At 31.2% G+C, this 24,697-nt stretch overlaps 3 protein-coding genes across 4 annotated transcripts; 1 reads left to right on the forward strand and 2 right to left on the reverse strand.

Annotated features, from left to right (window-relative positions):
* Positions 1-1,022: 1,022 nt before the first annotated feature.
* LOC101259728 (uncharacterized) lies at positions 1,023-1,724 on the reverse strand. The gene has a single exon (XM_004235776.5). The coding sequence runs from the start codon at positions 1,722-1,724 to the stop codon at positions 1,023-1,025; it is 702 nt and encodes a 233-aa protein (XP_004235824.1).
* Positions 1,725-8,068: 6,344 nt separating this feature from the next.
* LOC101266109 (AMSH-like ubiquitin thioesterase 1) lies at positions 8,069-15,690 on the reverse strand. Its single transcript, XM_004235710.5, has 14 exons — positions 15,309-15,690; positions 14,047-14,111; positions 13,259-13,334; positions 12,990-13,181; positions 12,380-12,471; positions 11,367-11,472; positions 10,606-10,652; positions 10,059-10,392; positions 9,863-9,952; positions 9,716-9,778; positions 9,547-9,621; positions 9,172-9,234; positions 8,942-8,994; positions 8,069-8,627 (listed from the first exon to the last, which is right to left on the reverse strand). Exons 1-14 carry the CDS (start codon positions 15,426-15,428, stop codon positions 8,453-8,455), a joined length of 1,551 nt encoding a protein of 516 aa, XP_004235758.1. The 5' UTR covers positions 15,429-15,690; the 3' UTR covers positions 8,069-8,452.
* A 5,264-nt stretch (positions 15,691-20,954) lies between these two features.
* Positions 20,955-24,188, forward strand: LOC101249060 (cysteine-rich receptor-like protein kinase 43). 2 transcript variants are annotated; one of them, XM_010320317.4, is made up of 6 exons: positions 21,035-21,590; positions 21,685-21,853; positions 22,483-22,693; positions 22,775-23,012; positions 23,126-23,276; positions 23,644-24,188. In XM_010320317.4, the coding sequence occupies exons 3-6, from the start codon at positions 22,489-22,491 to the stop codon at positions 24,040-24,042; spliced, it is 993 nt and encodes a 330-aa protein (XP_010318619.2). In that variant the 5' UTR covers positions 21,035-21,590; positions 21,685-21,853; positions 22,483-22,488; the 3' UTR covers positions 24,043-24,188. The 2 variants fall into 2 exon arrangements, with proteins under 2 accessions (XP_004235787.2, XP_010318619.2); XM_004235739.5 differs by lacking the exon at positions 21,685-21,853 and having other exon boundaries at positions 20,955-21,590.
* Positions 24,189-24,697: the final 509 nt, after the last annotated feature.

Here is a 24,697-nt window from a genome sequence, read left to right on the forward strand (position 1 = left end):
CAGACGTAAAAGTAATCTTGAAATTTATATGAAATAATAAATAGATATATTTAAGATAAATTATAAAGGAAGAAGCCAGAGAAGACAATCATGAAATAAGGTTTATATCTATGTCTTTTTGTCACCTTAGAACATGACAGTGGGGGATATTACATGAATGATATGAATTTGTACATTTTAACTCATCCACCAAAAAAATCATCTTTAATATGATTTTTTTTTTAAAATAAAAAAATTGTTTAGTTATACATTCTAATCAGGTGAAAAAAAAGAAAAAAAATATATTTCTACTCACAAATTTCAACTGAAATACATAATACACAATTTCAAAATACTTTTAAATTACCTTTGCAACTTCCTACTTCAAAAACCCTTTCTTTTGGGATAAATATAGTCTACTTTAAATATACTTTTTGCTATATTTTTTTATAAAAGTATGTGTCTTCCTAATTATAAATACCCAATTTACGAAAAAAAAACTAAATCGTAACGATTGTTTACATCAAATCAATACAAAATGCATTGTTATGTGATTTAATGAAGTAAAATGAACGTTAAATTTAAACACATGACATACATATATTGACTTGATATAAAAACTCGATTCGAATAAATTTTACACCAATTCACTTGACAAACCCACCTCACCCATGACCTATCAATAGATCGAAGGAGGTGTTTGAACATAGATTTTTTTTTTCCTTTTTTCAAAAATATTATTTTGTTATATATTCAAACAAGGTGGAAAAAAATCTACTCACTTTTTTTTTTCTACTTTTTAAAAGTGAAATATAGTTCAAATAAAATTCAACTTTAATTTTTCAAAATTTCAACTAAATCTATGTCCAAACGCATGCTTAAAACTCATAATTTTGGATATTTCTGTTATCATGATAACCAAACAAGACAAAATAGAGTCCAATTCTGCAGATATTTAAATAACTCAAAAAAAAAAAATTAAGAAATCTTGAATCTATAACAAACGGTGATGAGTTGATCACTACCAATTGGTACAAACAAAATCATTTCTTGCTCTTTTTATGTTTCCCATTACGAAACAGAGACCCAAATCCAAATAAATTTTGTGATGCAACATTAAGAACTGGACTAATTCTAATACCATTACCATAATTACTCCCTGCTGCTCCATAATTCTTCCTTAATGGCGGTTTTTGAGCTGATGGAAATGTGTAAAAACTTGCTGGTGTTGATGAATTCTTGATTTGCTTTAATTGCAGAGTCCCCTGTTTCTTGGAATTTGGTACTGAACCAGTTGAATTGCTTCGTGACAATAAAGGTAATGACCAAAATGAACTACTTTTCTTGTGTGTATTAACACAATGAACACTACTGCTTCTTTTAATACTCCAAAAAGAATGACTCTTTTGTAGCTCTGTTTTGATTTCTTGTTTTGGGTTTTGATCATTTTGTGGAAGGGGTGGAAGAGATTGAGTTTTTTTGGATAAATTTTTTTGTTTTGAAGAGTTCACAAACTTTTCTTGAAGTTGAATTGGGCGAATTAAGCCATCTGAAAAGAGTTCATCTGCTGATGAAGTTTCTGTATTGCTGATACAGAAATCAAATTCAGAATTTGAATGAACAGGTTCTTGGATTTGTGTTTTGTGAAGAATATTAGTAAGATTTGAAGGTGAAAGATTGTGGGAAAAAGAGATTCTTGGACTTGTAGCTAAGCTTGGAGGCTCAGATATCATATCAATGGCCATTATTTTTTATTTTGTTTTGTTTTCTTTGGTTCAATTATTGAAAGAAGAGAGAAGGGGAAAAGAGAAAGAAGACAAAAATTCAAATGTGATGTGGGAATACTGACAGATGACAGAGGAGAAAATGAGATTTTTCAGAGAATGGTTGCAGAGTCTAAAGGAAAGAGAAGAAGAAGCTAAATAGATGGTTTGAATTTTTGGGGCACTTGTAGTTTGACATGGCTTTTCTGTCCAAAACAAATACTAAAATCTACTTGGATATTGGATAGGGTTGTTTATTATTTAATCTAGAAAAGAAAGAATAAATATATTTTTAAATTATCGTAAACGATTTGGAGATATTTTTTGTCATGCTTTTGGGATATTGGTGTTTCTTCGTTAGAAAACTAGATTATATATATCCTTTATACTAACGAACATACACGTGTCATAATTTTACCAGTTGATCCGACGGATAAAATTGCTCTAGAGTGAAGATTATGGGCCCGTTTGGATGAGCTTAATAAAAGCAGCTTTAAAAAAGTACTTTTGAAAGTGCTGAAACTTATTTTTAAAATAAGCAGTTATGCGTTTAGATAAAAGTGCTGAAGTTAAAAAAAAAGTTGTTGATGTGTTTGGCAAATAAGTGCTGATAAACGGCTTTTTAAATCAAAATGTCTGAAATACCCTTAAAAGCTGTTAACATAATAAAAGTTAATTAATTTATATTTTACAGCCATAAATAATTATATTTTGCTATCATTCACATATTTCTTTATCACCACAAATTATTTATAAGAGGAATATAAATTTTTATTTAAGTTATATGTGCAACTTATTTGACATTTTAATAATATATAATTTGAATAGATCACTTGAAAGATTTAAGATTTATTTTATTTTCATTCATTTGTAATAGTAATTGTCTATCATCCACACGTGAAAAGGGAAAAATAGAAGAAAGAGATGTTAGAGTTATGTGGGTAATTTGGAGATTGTATAAAAATATTAAGGGCAAAAAGGTAAAAATGTGGTCAACTTAAAACAGCTTATAAGCTGGAAAAAAAAGCACCCCTACCCCACCTTTTAACTTTTGGCTTAAAATAAGTTTTTTTTTAACTTAAAATAAGCTGTTTTGAGTATTGCCAAACAGCTAAATAAGTTAAAAACCAGATTTTAAGTCAGCTTGACCAACTTTTAAGCTGAGCCAAACAGGCTCTATATATGCTCTAGTTTTTCAACGGCAGGAGCATCAATGTTCCAAAAGTATGACTGAGGATATCTGCATATCAATTACGATAGTTCAGGGGTATATTTGTCCATTGTCCCTTTAAATAAAAATCTTGATTTTTGAGTTTTGGTTATTGATAGGAACACTCTTCTTCAAAATATAAATTAGTCAAAAATTCTAATACCAGTTAAGAGAGTATTGTTATAGATTTTTGAAATTTAAGTTATTGATAAATATTAGTACTTCCTTTAATAAACTCTACAGGGATGAAGAACATAATTAGTTTGTCACTGATTTATTTATTTTATCAGTATATTTAAGTTAAACAAATTTTTCATTTATGAAATAGAAAAAATTACTAAAATTTCATGATCCATTATTAAATTTATTTCAATTCTAAAAGCTCGGATCGTATCGGATGAATAACATGTCTACTCCCTACAAAATGAGTATGCACGCTTAACACTTTTGGTGGATGTTAAAAGGTGAAAAGAGATACCTTGTTAATACAGCAATGAACTACTTTTATGAAACATTGAATGAGTCATTATGTTAATTATTAGCCTCTATTACTCATGAAAATACCATAATTCTTTAGCAAGAAATTGTTTCTTTAAATTGCTTTGCTACAATGTGCAACACATGTCAATGTCCAAATATCAAATTATAGTGAAAAAGTCTATGGTGACAATAATAATAAGTAAAAGCCATGAATGATTTATCAACACTTTGAAGCAACATACATCATTTATACTTAGCATTAACATACATGTTATATTATTTCCATTGCTTTTGTCTCTACATGTTTGAGTCATAGGCCTAAATACAATTGAGTAATTTGACCACATGCCAATTTTCAGGCTATTGCTACTCAATTACGTTGGCTTCTAACTTGAAGCACAAGATCCCACCATTAAATAGGGTGACGGAGTGATAAAAGATTTTTTTACGGTTAATTAGAGATCTCAAGTAAGGTTTGAATCACAATAAAAATTATAAAATTAGCAGTTTTGATAAAAATCATATTTTATATTAAAAAATTATAAGAGAAACTTGTTCAAAATAACAAACAAAAAAATGTGATTATTCCGATTTTATAAATTTAAAATTTCTGAATGTGCGATGAATTAAGACTTACAACCTACAATTACAAACTAAAATTAAAATTAAATAATCCAACAAGACTAAAACTAAAACAAAAACTAAAATCAAAAGCTATAATTGCGAACCCTTACATTAGTTTTTAGGTTTTTACTAAACAATAAAAATTAGTAAATCGGCCTAGTGTGAAGTAGATAGATAACTAATAATTTTATATAGTTATAGTGTCTAGTTATATATTAAATTTATTAATATTTAATTATTAGGGAGGGTAAATAGTAAATTATTACCATTTTATTGGGTTATCGGTTTACCCAATAACCCAATAGTAAAACCCGATACTGAACTAATAATCCAATAACTTTTTTTTAAACCCATTAAAAACCTAATAACTCAATTACCGAATAACAACAACCCAATAATATTTTTTTCGTTTTGATTTATGGATCGATTTGATTTTTTTCACACTCCTGAGTAAGAGGGAGGTTGTGGGTTAACCCCTCTCTTCTCTTTGACTTTTTGGTGTATGCTAACTCCAACCACCAACTTAATTATTATTACTATTATTTTACCATTTTTTTCTATTAACAGGCTTAGAATTTAGATGAATAAATTCTTCATATATAAATTACTTATTGACTAGGAAGGTCCTATGTTTTTTTAACACACACACCACAAAATAGAAAATAAAAAATAAAAATATAGAGAAAAAAATAAAATGATTCATGATGAATTGTACAATTAGGTTTAAGTATGTTTAATTATTGAAACATGATCAAGTAAAACATGGAAATTGTTGATTAGAGGGCCCTTTCTCTAGATAATCCAAAATCCATCATTGATTTGTAATTACTAACTAACAACATAACTAGGTCACCAGGATTAATTTATCTCGATTATACCTTTAACAACTTTTTTGTTTATAGTTAATTAAGATAAATTGGAATTAAATAAGATACATTTGCATATAATTTAAACACTTTATTTTCAAATAAAATGGATTACACTACTTATTCCTACAAGGACATCAAACCTAACTTCAACGCTCTCTATGATGACTTTTGTCATGCCTCTATAAAAATTAAATTATAACAATCATTATCACCAAAGGTGAATTTATTGGATCATACTTAATTCAAGTCAACATACATTTAATTAAAATTACTTGTCCTAAACACAATAATCAGAGTATATGAAGAAGCAACTCTCAATTTTCACTAGGTAGGAACAAAGTTACTTAAATTAGTGATAGACTGATTAAAGGAGGCATATCAAAATATAAGCAAATAAAATTATGTAAAAAATAAAAAATGTCAAATATATGATATATATATATACAATATAATTTTTTTGCAACTCCGCTAGATACATACTGCTTTTCTTAAATTTCATTTATAAAATTGAACTAGCTAGTTATGTGTTGTACTATATATTATTTGATGGTGACTCCCCAAAATGAGACCTGAAATATACTCTTACCTTATTATTTATTGTTGTTTGACTTTTGTTACTACTTCCCTTGGATAAATTCCAATATAATAGAAACTATTGTGGATTGATAATTTGATATGACAAATAAATAATCATTAATACGATTTCAATTGGGATTAGTTGAGAGATTGTTGAAAGTTTCACGTATATTTGGTCTGATTCTGATATTGAAGACATGTTTTCCATTTTCTTCTTAACAATGACATGAAAACAACAAATTAAGCAAAAAAATACATGTTCTTTGCTTTGACAGTTTATCAATAAACATTGTGAAGTTTCACAATTGTGCTATACAACACTTAACCACTTCCTTCTAGAACTAACATGGATGAAAAGAAGTTTTGTTGATAAAACTAGTTTAATATTTGATTCTGTTGTCAAGGTTTTAGATTTATAATATTAGCTTTGGAATGTATTAAAATTGAATTGGCATCACTAAAATGGAGGTACTTAGTGACCACCAATACAATCATTGAATATAACAACATTTTTTTGCGAGCCAGTTTAATAGTCTCAAAATAAAAAGAGAAATATGTTTTTGCGAGCCAGTTTATGATTTCAACATAAAATTATATTATTTATACATATACCTAAATAATGGGGGTTCTTTCCGACTTTCACCAACACTAAACCAAGTGATTGTTTTGTATTTCTTAAATACGTAATAGATTTTTCAACTTAGATGTGCTAGAAGTTACTGTAGCCTATATATCCTCCCAAAGAAAGAAACCTTTAGGCTTCACGTGACTCAAGTTTATTTTTTTCTTGGTGTCTAGCAATAACTAGCAAATCGTGATAAGAAAAGGTAGACAAAAATAAAGTTATACGAACCATTTGTGTTATATGATTGATTGGAAAAAAACAGAACGTAGATTTCCATTTTCTATTATCTTTCGTTGAATAGAACACAAAAAAACCCAACCAATTTCAAGAAGTCATGTTGATGTATCGAGTCCCTTTTTGAAAAGGAAACCACATCGACTATTCTTTAAGTATACACAAAAAAATCAATAGTAATTCGCAAATCATACTAAAGAGATAAACGATAATAATCTGCGAACCACACTTAAAAAGTAAACAATAGTAAGCAAGACCAGGACGATGAACTCGATGAGTCCCTTTCTTTCAGGGAATCAAAATTAATGTTACCAAGTCAAATTTAGAAGAAAAAAATATCTGAAGTTAGAGTTGTTGGGTCATGGAAAAGCAATTCAATCTCACATAAATAAATAAATAAATAAAAAAGCTTTCTCGATTATTCCAAAAGAAAAATAATTTAGGTTGGAAAATGACAATGAAGGTAATGATTAACGAAAATCTAAGATTAAAGCAAAGACGTCTAAGGATTACAAGTCCAGATCCATAGAAGTGATTGACATAAGTGGGAGGTATATATTCATCCTCGTTCACCACTAAGGTTGTGTCAATTTTTCAGGTTTTTGACAGACGAACCATATTTTAAGACTTGACATGTGACCAAGTTGTCCACATTATTCAATTTAGGCCCAACAACACACCTAAGTTATGAATTCCCAAGCCATACAATACTCAGCGGGTTGGCCACAAAGCATGGCATTCACACCTTACAATATTACAGGGTCCCAGAATCCAGTATGCACTGGTTGCTATCAAAGATGTAAGCAAAACTAAAAAAGTATGTCCAATCAGGGCTAATTCAAAGAGTACACATAACACCTTAGACAAATCTTACATCAGAACGAGAAGAAAATGAAGAGGTTTACAAGGCATAGCATAAATTCACTCACTTTTGGATTTTATGATGGATTAATCCGAAGAACAGATCTGTAAGCTTTTTTGATCCAAAGTGGGTCATAGGCAGAGATCAATCTTAATATGCTAATTCCACCACAATGGTTAAGTCTGCCTTGCTTTACCCCACCAATCAATCCATCCCAAAAAGTTAATGCCTCGACCACAAGAAAACAAACACTAGACTATTCAATTCAGCCAAAAACGATAAAACAAACTGGAACTCAACCCAATACTCTCCCGCAAACAAAAAGAAGATAAGATTAAAGGGAACAAAGAAAGAAACAGCTGGGCAAAAAATAGATTCTACATAATACAGACTAGTACTGCCGACTCTTACAAAAGGCAGGAAGACCTCCTGAACATACACTTCTTCGGGGCCCTGGACAACGAAATAGGAAATATCATGGACGAGATCATTGCAATTTGAGCACCATAAAGCTGTGGATGCCACACAGCAAAATATAGATTACTAGCTAATAATGCTCTCCAAATTTAAGCTGTTAAATCATTCAATAACAAAGTCAGATTGGATAAAGAATTCTACTCTAAACTGTTTCTCTTTTCTTCTCAACCTCTATTTATATTTTGACCGAAGGAAAACCCTTCTATGAATTTTTAGTCATTCTAAATGATGCAACAACAACCAACCCATGAAATCCCATCAGTGGGGTTTGAAAAAGGTAGAATGTATGCAGACCGTATACATCTACCTCGTGGAGGTGGATAGGCTTTTTCCGTCATTCTAAATGATGAAGAGATAAAGTAAAAGATATTCTGAACCAACAAAACTATATTCACAAAGTACATGTCACAACTGATGTACAGTTACAATAGCTATGACGTCAATAGTTTTGACCTTTTGCAAGTTTACACACGAAGATGCCTGAAAAAGAATTTCTATTTACACAAATTGTTCTAATTATACGTCTTCAAAGATGCAGTTCTATTTATATCTGCAAGAATGCCAGGTATGAACCTTTTACAACCTTTACCTGCACGCAAGCTGCAGCTTCAAAGGTAAGAGTTATCTGATAACAACTATCAAATTGAGTATTCACTGATTGTGTATTGAATCTCGTAGACCAACCAACATTAATCAATAAACAAGCACCACGGAAAAAAGATGTATTTTCAAATCATTAATCGATGATCGAAGTCATCGCAGATCAATGACATCAAACTTCAAGTTAGAATCCATATAGACATCTGTACAATGCTTGTAAATTGGGCTACCATCAGGAGGAGGGTCATGCGGATGAAAACCACGCCTTGGACATTGTCGTATAACTGTCATTCCACCCGGATTTGTCAATCGGAATATTCCATGAGTTCTACGCACAATAGAATAACACAGATTAGTTAGATGAACATCATTAACTAGAGCTAAAAGAGAAGATTGTCATTTCTCACTTGTAGGAGGGACACAATCCTCAACAAATAATCCCACCCACACCAGGACTATTTTCTCCAATCGTGAAAGATAGCTAAATATTTTTTGGGTAAGTAGCTAGGTTGAATAACTAATCTCATCCATCTAAACTCTATCGAATGATCGTATAATGCACAATACATGTACCAAACATCACCAAAAAGGGCATTGCACTAAGAGAAAAATCTACTTCACCAGAGATTAAGGCTACTTTACCTTGAACTGTCTCTTGGGGCCATTACAATTGCAATTGCTTCAGGCAACATAATCTGCTTAATCATTAGTAAAGGAAATAAGTGAATCCAGGATCAGTGATGAAATCATATCAATAATAATTAAACATAAATTCAGGTGTAATAGGCCATATAAACTTTGCCTCAGTTTTTGTAAACAAACTAGAGAGAAGCATATCCCCGTTGAGGAAGTAGAGTTAAGAGTACAGAAACCTGATATGAATACTGAGTGTGAACATCGATGGATGACATGAAACAAGATTGCGTCGGATGTGTCTGAAAAAGAGTGCAAAGTCAAGAGTCACTATTTGTGACTTTACGGGAAAAGATGCTGTAAAATAACTTGCAGACCATGGACAACATTTCAATTTACATTTCCTATTATGACTCAATAAATTGCAATTCAGTATTTTAAGTGTTCTACCCGCTACTTGATAGTTCTTCCACATATTTTCTTACAAAAGCATAGCAAACTCCACTAGATCACAGAAACTGAACTGTGACTTGATACAATAGTTTAGACTTAACATGACGTTGTAATTCAGGAGTTATTCATCAAGGACTAGGATCTTCGCAAAACAGACTTACATGAATCCACCCAAGAGGAAACAATGATTGCTTATCTTGAACTTCAAATATTTCCTCCTCATTTGTAGTTTGACACTGTTTGGAAAGAATCGATCAGGATATTATCAAAGGGAAAACATAAAAAGAAAAATTACTCTTTTTATGAATAATATAAATGAATCTTACTTACCGAATCTGATGTCGATTCCTGCTTAGGAATGATCAAAGCAGTGATGTAAAATTTTCGGTTTTTCTGAAACAAGTAAATAGTATGGATGATGATACGTTAAAAGAGATAGTAACTAAAAACACAATGATAATAGTTAATAGGACATACTAGTGATCCAGCAAGAACACCACAGGTTTCAAGATTTTTGTTAGTATTGGACTTGGCTAACTTCATGAAAGTATCCATAACAGATGCTGACTACAAAATGAGAATCGGTGGAAGTATTTTATAATGTTAAATGAGAAAAGACGATAAGGAAATGGACAACCAAAAAATTGAATAGGAAAATGTAGAAAAATCTCACAATGTGCAATTGCAGGGGATCTTCAGAACAGATTAGACCATCAGGTGATGATTTAACTAATCCACATTCCACCTCTTCGATTGGACATGCTGCAGTTGGCATCAAATCTTGTACCTCCGCAAGAACAGGTGGAGGAGAAGGCTGTCTAATGATTTCTGATTGTAGAGGGCTTTCTTCTGAATCAAAGGAAATCAATGAAGCAGGTTCCTCAAGACGTAGCACTGGCTTGTCACTGTTGACTGGTAACATTAATTCCTGGCATGGTTTCCCACATTCTGAACTGATATTATCCTTCTTATCAGAAGATTCACTTTCCAGAGGCTGCTTCAGGAGGCTGTTTACCCATCAAGGATTAAGAATTATACTCAAAAGTCAAATGCAAGCACACTGAGAAATAAACTTATACAGTAAATAATATTATCAATTGATAGCTCAGGAATGCATTATAAGCCCGGACAATGTTATTACTAATATGTGTAGTAACAACGAAAAAAATTCACAAATGATAAAACATGTTGAAAAGAAATCAATCAACTGAGAACCTCACCTGGGGATCAGAACAGGGGTGAAGTCAACATTACTTGGATAAGACACCTGCATTTATGTACAGAAGTTATTATTTGTTAGACTTCAGTCCTTACATTTACTTGAACAGGACTTAGAGCCCGTTTAAATGGGCTTTAAAAAGTGGCTTTTACGTCAAAAAATAAAAAGTCATACTGAAATGACTTTTAAGTCAAAAAATAAAAAGTAGGGGGAGACCTACTTTTGGTTTTTGACTTATTTTAAGTCATTTTAAACTTATTATAAATCATTTTTAACCTTGCCCAACACTTCCTAAATTACTTTAAGTCATTTTTTATTAATTTTAAGTTATTTTTAATATTCGTCAAACACATTCAGAAGTCAAAAACCGACTTAAAAGTAGGTTTGACCAACTTTTAAGTGAATCCAAACACCCTCTTAAGTCCTTATATTCCTGAAAAAGGTTTGTCCGCCGGACCACTCAATCTATGCCTATCCATGATCCAATCTCAAGAGCTGCTGACCTTGTGCAAGAGTTTGATTGTAGGGATGCATGAGAATAAATTCAACATAAAAGACATTGGAGACTAGAACATTTACATCTTGATTAAGAGTCAGGATTTCGTTGACTTCTCATGTACGAGGATTAAAATTGTACTTCACTATGCCAAAGTTATAACAATACATCCTTCACTCTCCTCTGTCACTAGTTTGAGGACTATAATCATGTTTATCTAAGACAAAAAAACAAAACAAAAAAATTATTTAAAATATCCTTCATACCCCTCTGTCACTAGCTGGAAGCTGCAACTGTCCTCGAAGCCCATTCGGACCCAAGATGGAATGTCTGTTCAGGGTTTCATCCGTTGGACGGGGAATACTAAGTGACCTAGAAAAGAAACAAAAAATATACAAAGAAGAAGAAAATTGAATAAACAGTTGACATCCAGCAAACATAAGCTCAGTTTCACCTTGACTAATGCATTCTACCTTGCCCATCATTGTATCTAATCCACATATTGTGCCAGGCTGCCAGCCTAAGAAGAGGTTTTAATTTGTGAATGCTATACAATATGATTTCAGCATGTAAATGTGCGGTTGCTATGCTTTGTGGACAAGTTAAAGCTACAGCATTTACTTCAGGAATCTTTTAATCCAGTATACAATGCAAAAAGTATCAATATCATTTAATACTCATGGATTTATTAAGATAAAAAGAAACTATTCTTGACATCCGTAGATTTTACTTTCATAATTTGTAAGTTCCAAGTACTCCCTCCGTCCCATTTTATATGTCACCTTTTTACTTTGCACTTGCATTAAGAAATGATGTGATTTTATCCTTCTACCCTTATAATGTTTTCTTAACTCAACTATATTATTAAATGACAAGATTAATTAACTATTCTATCAATAGGCAAAATATGGTAATTTATGCATAAATTTTATAAATTGACAAGTAATGTGGTCCAGCTATTTATAGAAAGGGATGACATATAAAATGGGACAGAGGGAGTAATAATAAACACACTACTCTAAGGATGAAAGCTACAAGGAGGTAAGTCATACTAAAGTCTGTTAGTCGTTCATGTATAACAGTATAAGTGATTCTATAGGTCTAAAGTAAATTTTAAGCAAGGTAAAATGAACAGATCCCACATGCAACATTCAGATTTAGCAAGAGACCCCAGACTAGAGCCAGAACTAAGCAACTACTCCATGCCATTAAAGTGCATTGATCGGGCACATTGCATCTAGCAATAAATTACTGAGTATTTTTTATTGGAGAAACTTACAAACGGCGGATATGCTCATCTACAGGCTTCACAGGTAAAAACTGTGTGGTTTTGGGAACTTGATACCCAAATTCTCGAACAGGTGCCGCTATCTGTGAGATTAGAAACAACGTCATCAAAATAGACCATTAATACAAGCTGTAAAAGTTCCAACTACCCATGAATCTAGCATTCCGTTCACAATCTTTCACCTTCTCTTAAATAAAATCTTTGAAGGCAATCTAACACACATTGGCCTTTGTGAATTTCTCGGTTATCGGAAAAAAAATCAATTTTAAGTAAGAGAAACAACCTATGGCTATGATACACCAAAGTTTTCTTATAATTTAAAAGTTTTGTTTCCGGCAAGCCCCGTAGTTAGTGGAATTGCAATTATCGCTTTGGTAAGTTTCAAACGAACAGTTTTTCAACACCTTCAGTGCATCTCTTGATTTTTTTATTATAATTATATACAGAGTGCTTGGAGCACTGCACACCAGTAACCATACACTTTCTAGAAAATATGAAAGACAAATAGAACCCACAAAACCACGCATTACAATCAAGTTCAAGACAGCCAAGCAAGATCACCTGAATGACACCTAGGAAGTAGAACGTACATGATGCATACCTTATTTGTCCCCCAAGCCCTAAAGCTTTGATTATTGGCAGGAGAATATTCCCCTGAGAATCCTAAAAGATTATTCCGATGATGATTGTTCCCCTTATTCACTTGATATGTGCTTTTTCTGTTTAGCGCCTCAAGTTTCTGTTGAACTATTGGCTTCAAATCCTCAAGCTCAGCCACAGCATTTAGTAATCTCTAGAGATCAAATATAAGAAAGTCAGGTTAGGTAAAGCTTACATATGAACACAGAGGAAAGGCATCGATTGTCTTACCTTTTTCAAATAAATTTTGTTGCTCTGCAGGGATGCTCGATAATCTCGATGGCATGGTATTGTCTCAGAGACCAAACTTAAACAGAAAAACACACGTAATTTAAGTACATTGACAGGCGTTCAGAACAAAGTTAAGACATCCAAATCATTGAAACCACTTAGTAATTCAATCTAGAGGCTTCTAATTTAAATATAAAATAAAAACTTTTAAGGGTTGATTACCCTAACTTGAGGTTAATCTATCAGACGTAACCCATATTTAATTTCAGTTACAAACTTCCTGTACTTCAAAATTTAGAGAAACCAAAAACTTTTTCAATGAGTAAATTAATCTACTAACCCACTGGATAAGAATGTGGATTAAAAACAAATAAAATATTTATTCAAGTATTTAACAAGCATCTAAAACTCAGTTTTTTTAAGAAATCTGGTGAATCAAAGAAAGTTTTGGAATACTAGAGCATAAAATTTTGACAGTATTTTTGAATGCTTCCCTGTATTTATGTTAGCAAGTAGTTCGGAGGTAAACAAAAAAGAACTTCGATGCATGCACTATTGAGAAATGTTTTTTCGTAGGAGATAATACTATTTTTCAATAGGGCGGCTTCGCCAACTCTGAAGAAAAAAAAAAGGAAAAAAGAGTTGGGTACTCAAAACTTGAAAGGAAGGTCTTCTAACATCTAACCATCTCAGAATTAAGCACAATAATAAACATAAACCTTAATGCAGTCTCTAACATTAACCTGAAAACAAAATATAATTTTGGACCATGTGACTTCCCATCTCACCTTGAGTATCTAAGAAGCATGACATACAAATCTATGACGTCTCCCTCTGCGCGAAAAATGTCAGCCTACAATATCGTAACCATATCATTTCCTGCAATGTTGCTTGTAGAGAATAAAGAAGAACTTGGACTCATACAGAAAGGTATTTATAAACTATTCCGAGCAGCAAAGCACTTTAGCACCAAAAGGCATTCAATTGAGTGACATGAGAAGTCATAAAACGATGTGGAAGTTACTAACCAGTAGCATATCAGAACAGACAATTCCAACTCAAAGAGGCACAGTTTCACCACCAAACAAGTACCATGCTATAGTTGCGATAATATTAAGAATGCAAAGAAAACATCCAGAGTACTAACCAGGTATAGCAAACAATAATATAGTGGCAGTGGGTTGATCAAACAAGGGATCGATTGTGGCTAGCATAAAAGATTTAGCAAGGTTTTCTAAGATCATCAAAAGCAACAAGCAACATACATGTGTGACAGTTATTGGACAAAGTAGAAGCAACTATCTTAAGGAGATTCGGAGACTTCAAATCTATAATTGTATACCAATACTCAGCAGAGCTTAATTCCAGCTAATGCATCTGCTTAGAACTCAATTAACATTATGAAATCTTTGATCGCCTGTTCTTCTGCACTATACCAAACAGAGTATAACTAGAGTAAAGGGAATCATATTTGCTACTCGACTTGGAATAGGATCAGAACAGACCCAAGAACTAACCTAGAAGCAAAGCCAAATCTTACTGAAAATCCAGCATTGGACCTAAGTACTGACCTAAGAAATGAGCATGCATTGCCCTAACTTCAGTTGCTCTGTTTCAGCAAAACCTAAACAGCTAGCACGCCATTCGTGGTTCAATGGTTACTTATTTTAGCTAGAAATGCATTACATAAGTTAATGGTAAAACCTGGGCATTGGTAATCATAGAGAGTTACAAAAAATTGTATCCAAGTATGGCAGTCTGCTCACTATTAGTTTCCCAATTAAAGGAATAAATAAAATCACAATAATGATAATGACAACAAGAACGAAATACTCCCAATTGTTCTCCAATAAAAACCCTACAGTCGCCAATTATTTTCAGTATGCAAATAAAATTCAGTGATTCAATTTTCAAGCTTAGAGTTGCACATGTAATGATATAGCTTTGATATTGAACAATCAATCAAAAAATTCACAAACTTAGTTCACAATTCACCGGAAATTCAAATAAAAAGTACAAATTCATAAAGTAGGTTATGGAAAAAGAGGACCTGTTTGAGGACATTATCTGCGATGCGATAGTAAATTCTCAAAGCGATTCGATTATCCACATCGAGTTTCTTCGTACGCGCTGCGATGTTGATTTGCCCCGACGACGACCGAGTCATCATATTGAAGAATTCGGAGGTTTTCTTTCGTCTATTTCTGCTTCCTTATCATTCGATTGAAGCGGATCGTAATTCTTAACGTTGATCAGACACAGAAAATTGAGTCTTCAATGGCTGCCCCTGCTTGGAAGAGAGAGAGGCAGAGATTGGGGAAGGCACGGGCGAGGAGAACAAAGAGGTCATTCATGAATCATACGGGGGCAAATGTGGAAAGATGTTTTTAGGGCTCGTTTCATTGAACTTGATACTCACTACACCTTTTTTTTTAATTTCTTAATTATTCGATATAGTATATAATAATGTACCATGTGTTCTTAATTCATTTCAATTTTTATTTGAGCATAACACAATAGCAATATTCATTATAATTTTACAAATTGAAGTTTTGGATAATTATGTATCTCATAGATTGAAAGATTATATGCGATAGATCCTCGGTTTAAAGAAGAAAAAATTTCAAGTAATTTAAAAGAAGTACAAAAAAATAGATAGTAACAAATAAAATAGTCTTAGAATTTATATTTATTTTAGGATAGATATTTTCTCGAGAAATTGTTTTAAAGAAAAAAAGTTCAAAATATTCCCAAAAAATAGTAAAAACACATGAATAATAACAAACATCATAAAATAGTAGTATGCAAGAGCAATACTAAAACCACTAATACAGTAATATGAATGGATAACAAGACACATAAGGATCTTTTGGTACAAAAATTAATAATGCAGGAATTAATAATACTGAAATTAGTAATGCTGGGATTAATAGTGCAGCGAAGATTAGTAATAGAGAGTTTTTTTTTATCAAGTGTTTGGTTCATTATTTCCACCTTATCTTGTGTTTGCATTAAAACTTTACAAAAAAAACATCTTTCCAATTATACCCTTGAATTATTATGCAATTGGTTAATGTAAATAATTGCGAGATAATATTTTTTTTATGTCCTTCTAATTACCTATGTAAAAAACATTTTTATTGCCATGTTTGCCTTTTGTTTTTTACTTAAATTATTTGAGAATAAATAAGTGTCATCTTGATAAGTTGATCACTAACAAATGTCAATTTTCAATTTCAAAAAAGATAAACTATCAACTTTTAAAATTGAAAAGATGATAAACAATAGTAAAATTGAATAAATCATCTACATTTACACATAAAATTGTAAGTTGTGATTTTAATATGTATTCAATTTTATAAATTGTTCAAAATACAAATAATTAGAAAATCGCGCAAACATATATATATATATATATACACACACACACACACACACATATTAACAAACAATTCTCTCTAAATTATTTGTAAACTAATTTATTTAAATAAATTTTCTAGCACAATCATAAAAAATAAAATATTTTGAGGGATATTTTTGTCTTTAGTAGACTTATCCTATGGTATTATAACTCATGTATTACTAATACCTCCAAATGGAAGGTATTAGTAATACATCATATAAACCATGTAGGAGGTATAACTAATCCATGAATTAGTTATACATGGATCTAATTTCCTACCAAACATAATACTAAATAATATCATCCATAATATCATCCATAATACATGGACTATTTATTTTAATGCGGCCTAACAAACGATCCCTATAATGTTACCCTAATTTGTATCACAACCTCTTATCTAAAGGAATGTCATTGGTAAACGAAAATGTATTCTGTGTACTAATTATCTTTCCCTGAATACTTATTTGGTCTAAATCTACCTCGCAAGAAACCATCTATCCCCAACTTCTCACAATTTCGCGCTAGGACATTCGAACATCTCCTCTTCACATGTCCAAACCATCACAATTTCTCTTCCCGCATCTTATCCTTCACTAAAGTCATTCTTACCTTATCTCGAATATCCTCATTTACAATTCTTTCTCTATCCTCGTATGACTTTCAATTTTCGACCTGAGTATAGTGATCAATAATATCATTGATCTTTATGTGTCTTTTGCACAATCATTTTATGAGATGATATATAAATTTTTAAATCTGCAATTGCTTGAAAAAAATCCCCAGTTAAATCATCAGGTGAGATAAAATATAAAAGTGTACAATCGTCGTGCGATGATAGAATATGTGATATTTCAACTATAGAAACTTGATCAGAATTCGAGGATACTGCTTAGTTCTTTTGCTTCTTTCATCCTGTCGAATTATTCTCTTATATTCCTTCTAGGTCAGCCCCCATAAAGACTGTACTCGCAGATAGATAAAATTTCTCAAAAAAAATATGAACCCATCAATAATTTTTTGTTTTGGCAAAATAAAAAGTCCATCTTCATTTTAGTGCTTATCAATCACTCCAACAAATGTTTGAGATTTTTAGATTAACATGACCAGTATGGAGGTAATACTTTTACTTAAAATTTGTGTATCATCTAGCAAGGTATTTGTACCAAAATAAATGTGCAAACAAATGACAAAGTCTAATGAAACTATTCATCTTACAAGAATTCCGTGGTAGCCAAAGGCTACAAGCAACAATATCGAGTTAATGAACTTTGATAGTTATTTTTCTTTTTTCGTAATTTTATATTTGAAAGTATTTTTTTGAAAAATCAACTACATGTAATATACTTATGAAACATTAATAAAAGTACTTCTCATATTTTTCAAAATAAATAAAATAGAGTTTTTAATAACTTGGTCTAACATACTTTATAATCCAATTCAATGAAACTTCACTATTTAGGATTTTTTTTGCCGCGGAAGATTGGAAAAGAGGATCCAAAACAAATTAAAAAATCAAGAAAATTAAGTTTAGGGTCATGTTACATAATTAAATTAGGTAACGATAGCAAAACTATAAGTATTATTAGGTACAGAGAAAATGACTCAATACATATTTTATTTCTTTTTGGTATGTGTTTTACGTAATGATTATCTTTTATACTAATCAACGCATATAAAACAAGTTAATTTTAAATTCTACTTCCAATCCGTTTGAGAATTTAAAATTGAAATAGCATTAGACCTGCCATAGCCCATATTTAAATGTATTTGAAAAGTAATATAAACGACACTTTTTAGTGTTAATGTTAGATTGACGAATATTAGATATCAATCACAACAATATTTAATTATTGTTTGACAAATTCCACGACTCAACATGCATTAAAATATGTTGACTTTGTACTCTCTTTTCTTAAGTTAATTTTCATTGCAAAAATTCAATACTTTTTTATAGTTAATACTTTTTTAAAATCATATCCTACCTAATATATTTAAGACAAAAAATTCAAAAGATGTTGTAATACGTGTCTATTCATACACCTCCTTAATTTTAGATTACAATTTTTCTTTTTAAATTGCATGTGCATCCTTTATTTTAATAACAATTTCTTAAAAAATTGCATGCTCATCCTCAATTTTTAGATTACAATTTTTTAAATTTTTTTTACATGCTCAATACAATTAAGACATATAAAATAAAATAAAATAAAAGAAACTTTTAAAAAAAGATTCTATAAGCCCATAGGGATGCATTCTCAGACATCGACAATAAAAAATGAAAATTTAATACCGTAAGAAAAATAACTTTGAATAGCAATAAATATTAATATTAATAAAGAGTGATAAAATTTTTAGAGGTATTAGTTAAGTATCATTAGAACCAATATTATTAAAGATTTTAGGGACATATACAAAGAGTACTGATGGTTGCTAAAATTATATATTTAACGGCAATTTATGATCATTTTTAATGTGGTGTAATAACAATTGTAGTGGAATAATCACTTATCTTTCATCTTTAATTAGAGATTGAATTTGAGTTTATCGAATATATAGCTTTCATTATTAGAAAATATTGTATACTTGATGTATGAGACGCCGTAAAACACCAATCGGATTTACTCTTAATGTTAAGCATAAACTAAGACTTGGTTATTATTCCCTTAGTCCCATACTAGTCCATGCTATCAAAACAATTAATTAGTTGTCAATTTTTTAATTCAGATAGAATTAGTTATATACTTTTTATTTTATATTTATAATTATTCTTTTTTGGAATATGAAAGTATATTTGAAAATTTTCTAAACAAAAATTTAAAAGGTAAATTAGTAAAATTATTTTTTTTTCATTTTTTTCTTAAAAATTGTGCAAAAAATAAATTAAACAATTAATATGTGACGGAGAAAAGTAATTACTATTTGTTGTTTTGTCTATGTTTATGAGAGTACTTTTTTGGATCAAGGTTAGTGATAAACTAGTTGTTTGATTGGAAATAAAAGCACTAAATTGTAGTGCGCCATTAAACAATTTTCTAGAACTTTTCCAGCTTTAATCCATGATTTATCCTCCTAATATATAGGATTAATCTATTCTGACTATATTAAGCTATACTACTAATTACGTTTCAAATTTAAAGTTCTCGCTATTCTTCTTTAATTTTCTTAATTGACAACGTCGCAATTACATGTACTTTTCTAATTATAGACCAGTTGACGTTACATTTTAGATTAAAAAAACAACATCCAATTAGACCCATAAAAAATGATTTATTTTCAACAAATACTAAAATAAATACCTCGTAAATTTTAACTTCAAAATCAAAGTAAATATTTAATTTGAAATAGGGATGATCGAATAATAAGACAAACAAAACAAAAAAGTCCCACTCGTTTGAAAGAGTTCCTAATACATTAATTATATGATTTTAAAATTTTCACTCTCGAAAAAGATTATATTAATATATATTTATGTAGCAGTAAATTATCTCATTTTGTTTTGCTTACGGAGGGTCCATACTTAAAATATTTTTTAAAATTATTATTTTTTAATTAATATTTAAAATAATAAAGATATAACTAAAGATAGCTAAAGCGGATATTTTTCATAATTTTAAAAAAATATACGCTAAATAAATTAAAGTACAGTAAAATATACTTTCTATTTAAATATTATTATTGAAGCAAAAACGTCAATAAAAATATGCCTACTTAAAAGTGAAACTCTGTTTTATATAATAAAAGAATACACACTTTCTACATAATAAAATCAAGTAATCAACCCATGGAAGGAGCATTAAAGTTGCATATAACATACATTTTCAATCTAATAACGCACCTAATATAATTGCACGTGTAACATTTGGAGAGAATAGATAATGTATACAGTCTTATTTATTATTTCGAATATAAAATAAATTTAATCTATATATATATAAAATCTCATTTAAAATATACGCATTTGAAAAATTCTATTTAGTAATAGATTATTTATTATGGTAAACTATCATTTTTCGTAAAAATAGCAAATGAAGAATGCGTCAATTCATTCCTTCAAAATTTCATTCGATTATATCCCATTACAAATAAAATTTTTATTTGGTATAAAATTAATAAAAATACTATTAAGATCAAAAAGTTATTTCGTCAAATTGACTACAAGTATTTCAACTGCTCATCACTTTCCACGCACACGTAATCAAAGTCAATACTTCAAGTCTTCAACTGCTCCAACGACTTTCCTTAATCAATGTTTATTACAATAAATAAATATAACCTTCTCACGGTGTTTCCATATGTGTTTTAATTTCAAATAACACAACCTTATTACCCCCACATTATATATTGTATTGCCTTCATTGTGCCGTGAAGCAATAAATAAAATCTGAAATTTAATAAAGATATTTCTATTCTTTGCGTGAGCACTATTTAATCGTGTTTTCGTATAAGCACGGTAAAATAAGCACACTATCAATTTGACATTTATACATACGAATTGCAATAGTTCTTTTCGTATTCAAGCCATCCGTACATCCGTGTAAAGTTTAAGAGCTGAATACGGCCGGCTGCTGTAGTCCACACCTGATCACCAGTCTCTTTCAAGCTGGGACCTAAGAACTTTTATAAGCAGTACTCAACACGTATCTTTTAAGTTGTGTACGAATTTTAATTTGGAAAAAATTTGCTGTTTAACTTTTCTCACAACTGAATGCGCATCCTTCCTTGATGTTTCTGTTTTCTATGGGATTCCTCTCAAGTTTATGCAGTTGTTTCGAGAAGCGGCAGAAACGCCGCGGCGGAGACGAAGCAGATGACAATGGAGAAGAGTCGTTTAATTTGTTCTATGAGCTCCGCGCTTTGCAAATTGCTACTAACTTCTTCTCTGACCTTAATCAGCTAGGTCACGGAGGATTTGGACCCGTTTACAAGGTACGTACGGCTTATCTGATTTTGATATTTCCTCTACAGGTAACCATAAGCAAAAATAGCACTCGAAATTTACCTCGTTTGTCGTTACTTTTAGGAAATTAATACCGGGCAAAGTTGCTGTCATGGATCTAGGTTCGAGCTGTGTAAACGAAATGCTGCCTAAGACGACCTACAATAGAACCTTGTAGTCCGGCCTTTCCCGCTGAGTATAAGGAAGCTTACTGCAGCTGACTGCTCATAAAAAAAAAGTAAATCCAAATTAGGTATTGAACAGAGTATCCAATTAGGGGAATAATTGGGGTTATTTGGTTGCATAATTGCTACATTTCGCATTGATACTCCTTTTGTGACTTCGCTTCTCCTATTCATGAATCCCTACGTTCTCATTTCGTTCTACTAATGTTTGTATTTAATGGTTTTGAAACTATAAGAAGCTGCACATATTATAAGATTTTTCATGTATAGAAAAGCAATGCGGAGTTTACTTATTAAATTCTCTCATATTTGAATATACTTCATTTTTGTAATTGTTATGTATTCAGAACGTATATCTTAAATTTAACAAGTATAATGTTACTTCTTAAGATTGTTGTTTATTTAGAAGTTACAACATATGTTAGAAGAAGGCTATGCAAATTCTCCATTTAGTACCATCTCGGACTCCTGTTGCTTAGGAACTGAACCTGTAAGATGGTATTCATTGATAACTAACAAGTTTTCATACATTAGAAATCATTCTAATCTCATCAGTTCGTGAAAACAAAAAATTTCGAAATTCCACAACTCCAGTTAATAATTGACACAGCTGTCTGACCTAATGAACTTCATATGGTTTATTTCAATGAGGAGATCGGAGTCTATCTTGATTATGTTTCATATACTTTCTTCACAGGGACTGATGCCAAATGGTCAGGAAGTTGCTGTAAAGAAGTTATCAGTAGATTCAAGACAGGGAATAAGAGAATTCACTAATGAAGTGAAACTATTATTGAAAATTCAGCATAAAAATCTGGTTGTTTTGTTCGGATGTTGCATAGAAGGACCTTCAAAGATGCTTGTGTATGAGCATCTGCCAAATAAAAGCCTCGACTGCTTCCTCTTCGGTAAAAAAAAAACACTCATGATGCCGAGAGTTTCTTTAATACCATCAGGTCATCAAAAACTAACAAAGTGTGATTTTTCAGCTAAGGAGAAGTCTCCATCTTTGGATTGGACAAAGAGATTCCAAATAATTACTGGTATTGCAAGAGGTCTTCTCTATTTGCATGAAGAAGCCCCAGTAAGAATCATACATAGAGACATTAAGGCCGGTAATATATTGCTGGACGAGCAGTTAAATCCAAAGATCTCAGACTTCGGTCTGGCTAGGCTGTTTCCAGAGGATGGCACTCATGTAAATACATTTAAAATCTCTGGTACATAGTGAGTATTATTTTTCTTTACTTGTATGTTTTGAACGCAAAGGAGAAAAAAGATTCCTCTGCCCCATTTCCTCCTCCCCTAATTAGCATCTGAGTTGCTTCTACTGAATGCAGTGGTTATATGGCTCCAGAGTATGCATTGCATGGTTATTTGTCCGTGAAGGCAGATGTGTTTAGCTTCGGTGTTTTGCTATTGGAGATCGTGAGTGGAAGGAAGAACAGTGATGGGCGGCTTGGTCCTCAAAAGGCAGACCTCTTAAGCTATGTAAGTTCCAGTCTAGAAACTTAAATATATGAGTATTTGCTGATGTGATTGAGTGTGTTTGGTTCATGAGTTTTGAATCTATTTCCTACTTGAATATGACTAAATACTAAAACAACGCGGGGTTGGAAACCGGATATTCAAAACTTACATTATTACAAACTTCTTGTCATGAGTATCCCAAAAGCAGTACATCTTAGAGCACAGTCTGTCCAACAACTAGTCAACTAGTTTTCATTCATATGCTGAAAAAATGGCTTAATCGAGCTATCGTTCCATATTTCATTTCTAGGAAGGAAAAAGTATCTGCTATTTTACCGTCCACTGTCTGCTATCTTGCTTTGACAAGTTTACTCCTATCGTTATACAGGCATGGGGACTGTTTCAAGAAAGGAAGACTTTGGAGCTGGTTGATTCAAGCCTAGAAGACTATGATGCTGATGAAGCAGTAATGTGTATTCAGTTAGGACTACTATGCTGTCAATCTACTGTTTCAGATAGACCGGACATGAACTCTGTTAATCTCAGGCTTTCAAGTGATTCATTTACGTTACCAAAACCTGGGAAACCTGCAATTCAAGGACGTGTGAGCAGATGGACAACTGACAGTTCTAGTGCCTTTACCAAAAATACTACTACTAATGCTAGTAGTACATTAACTGGCGCGACAAATGCTATTAGTACTACTAGGGCTTCTGGAGGCAGTAGTTTTGTTGAGGATTTTTCTAGAAATTCAATCTCATGTTCCTCTATGAATGAAGGTAGATGACCTCGTTTGTACAGTTAATTTGTAACGAGTTTGTTGTTTACCATTTTTTTATTTTGTATTTACCTGATTGTTTTGATCACCATATGTGCGCGTAGGTTTACTGTATGTAAAATTTGTTCCTAACATTAAAGTGCAGTCTTTTATTCTGTTGTCGTCTACTTCAGATCAAAAGCAAACCTTTATATAGTGTATATATATGTATATATATATTAGACTCACCATCATCTGATTAAATTTAGATTTTAAAAAATGAATATATGGTGATGTCTTGGGTAATACAGTTTTTTTTTCTCTTTAATTTTATGTTGTGTAGAGGGGCTATGACCAATGAGATTCAGAACCAAGATCCAAGAAAGTTGATGCTCGAGTCAAAATGTTTTCTCCCAAGACAATTTTCAATAAACTTAAATAGACGACTTATGTCAGTACTGTTTGTTAATTAAATTGAGTGTAGAAGTAGAAACAAAGTGTACTCCCTTGATAAATTATTGAGACTTTTTTTTATAGTTCAAAATATGTAAATTGTTTTAAGTTCAAAAAAATTATAGACTTTTATGTGTATCATATAATTTAATGAGATTATAACTACATTATTTTTTCTAATATATTTTGTATCATCAACAATCCAATTAATATGGAGTAGGCGGAGTAATGC

The sequence above is a fragment of the Solanum lycopersicum genome, chromosome 3 (genome assembly GCF_036512215.1).
Source record: "Solanum lycopersicum chromosome 3, SLM_r2.1".
In the NCBI taxonomy this organism is placed as follows: Eukaryota; Viridiplantae; Streptophyta; class Magnoliopsida; order Solanales; family Solanaceae; genus Solanum; species Solanum lycopersicum.

Bases quoted from the DNA above. Each gene is read 5' to 3' on its own strand.
- LOC101259728 (XM_004235776.5), bottom strand. From the start codon at position 1,724: ATGGCCATTGATATGATATCTGAGCCTCCAAGCTTAGCTACAAGTCCA.
- LOC101266109 (XM_004235710.5), bottom strand. From the start codon at position 15,428: ATGATGACTCGGTCGTCGTCGGGGCAAATCAACATCGCAGCGCGTACG. The intron at 10,393-10,605 runs GTGAGGTTCTCA...ATGGGTAAACAG, and splicing joins ACCCCTGTTCTGATCCCCAG to CCTCCTGAAGCAGCCTCTGG. The intron at 9,235-9,546 runs GTAAGTCTGTTT...ACTCTTTTTCAG, and splicing joins TTCCTCTTGGGTGGATTCAT to ACACATCCGACGCAATCTTG.
- LOC101249060 (XM_004235739.5), top strand. From the start codon at position 21,387: ATGTTTCTGTTTTCTATGGGATTCCTCTCAAGTTTATGCAGTTGTTTC. The intron at 22,694-22,774 runs GTAAAAAAAAAA...GTGATTTTTCAG, and splicing joins CCTCGACTGCTTCCTCTTCG to CTAAGGAGAAGTCTCCATCT. The intron at 23,277-23,643 runs GTAAGTTCCAGT...ATCGTTATACAG, and splicing joins AGGCAGACCTCTTAAGCTAT to GCATGGGGACTGTTTCAAGA.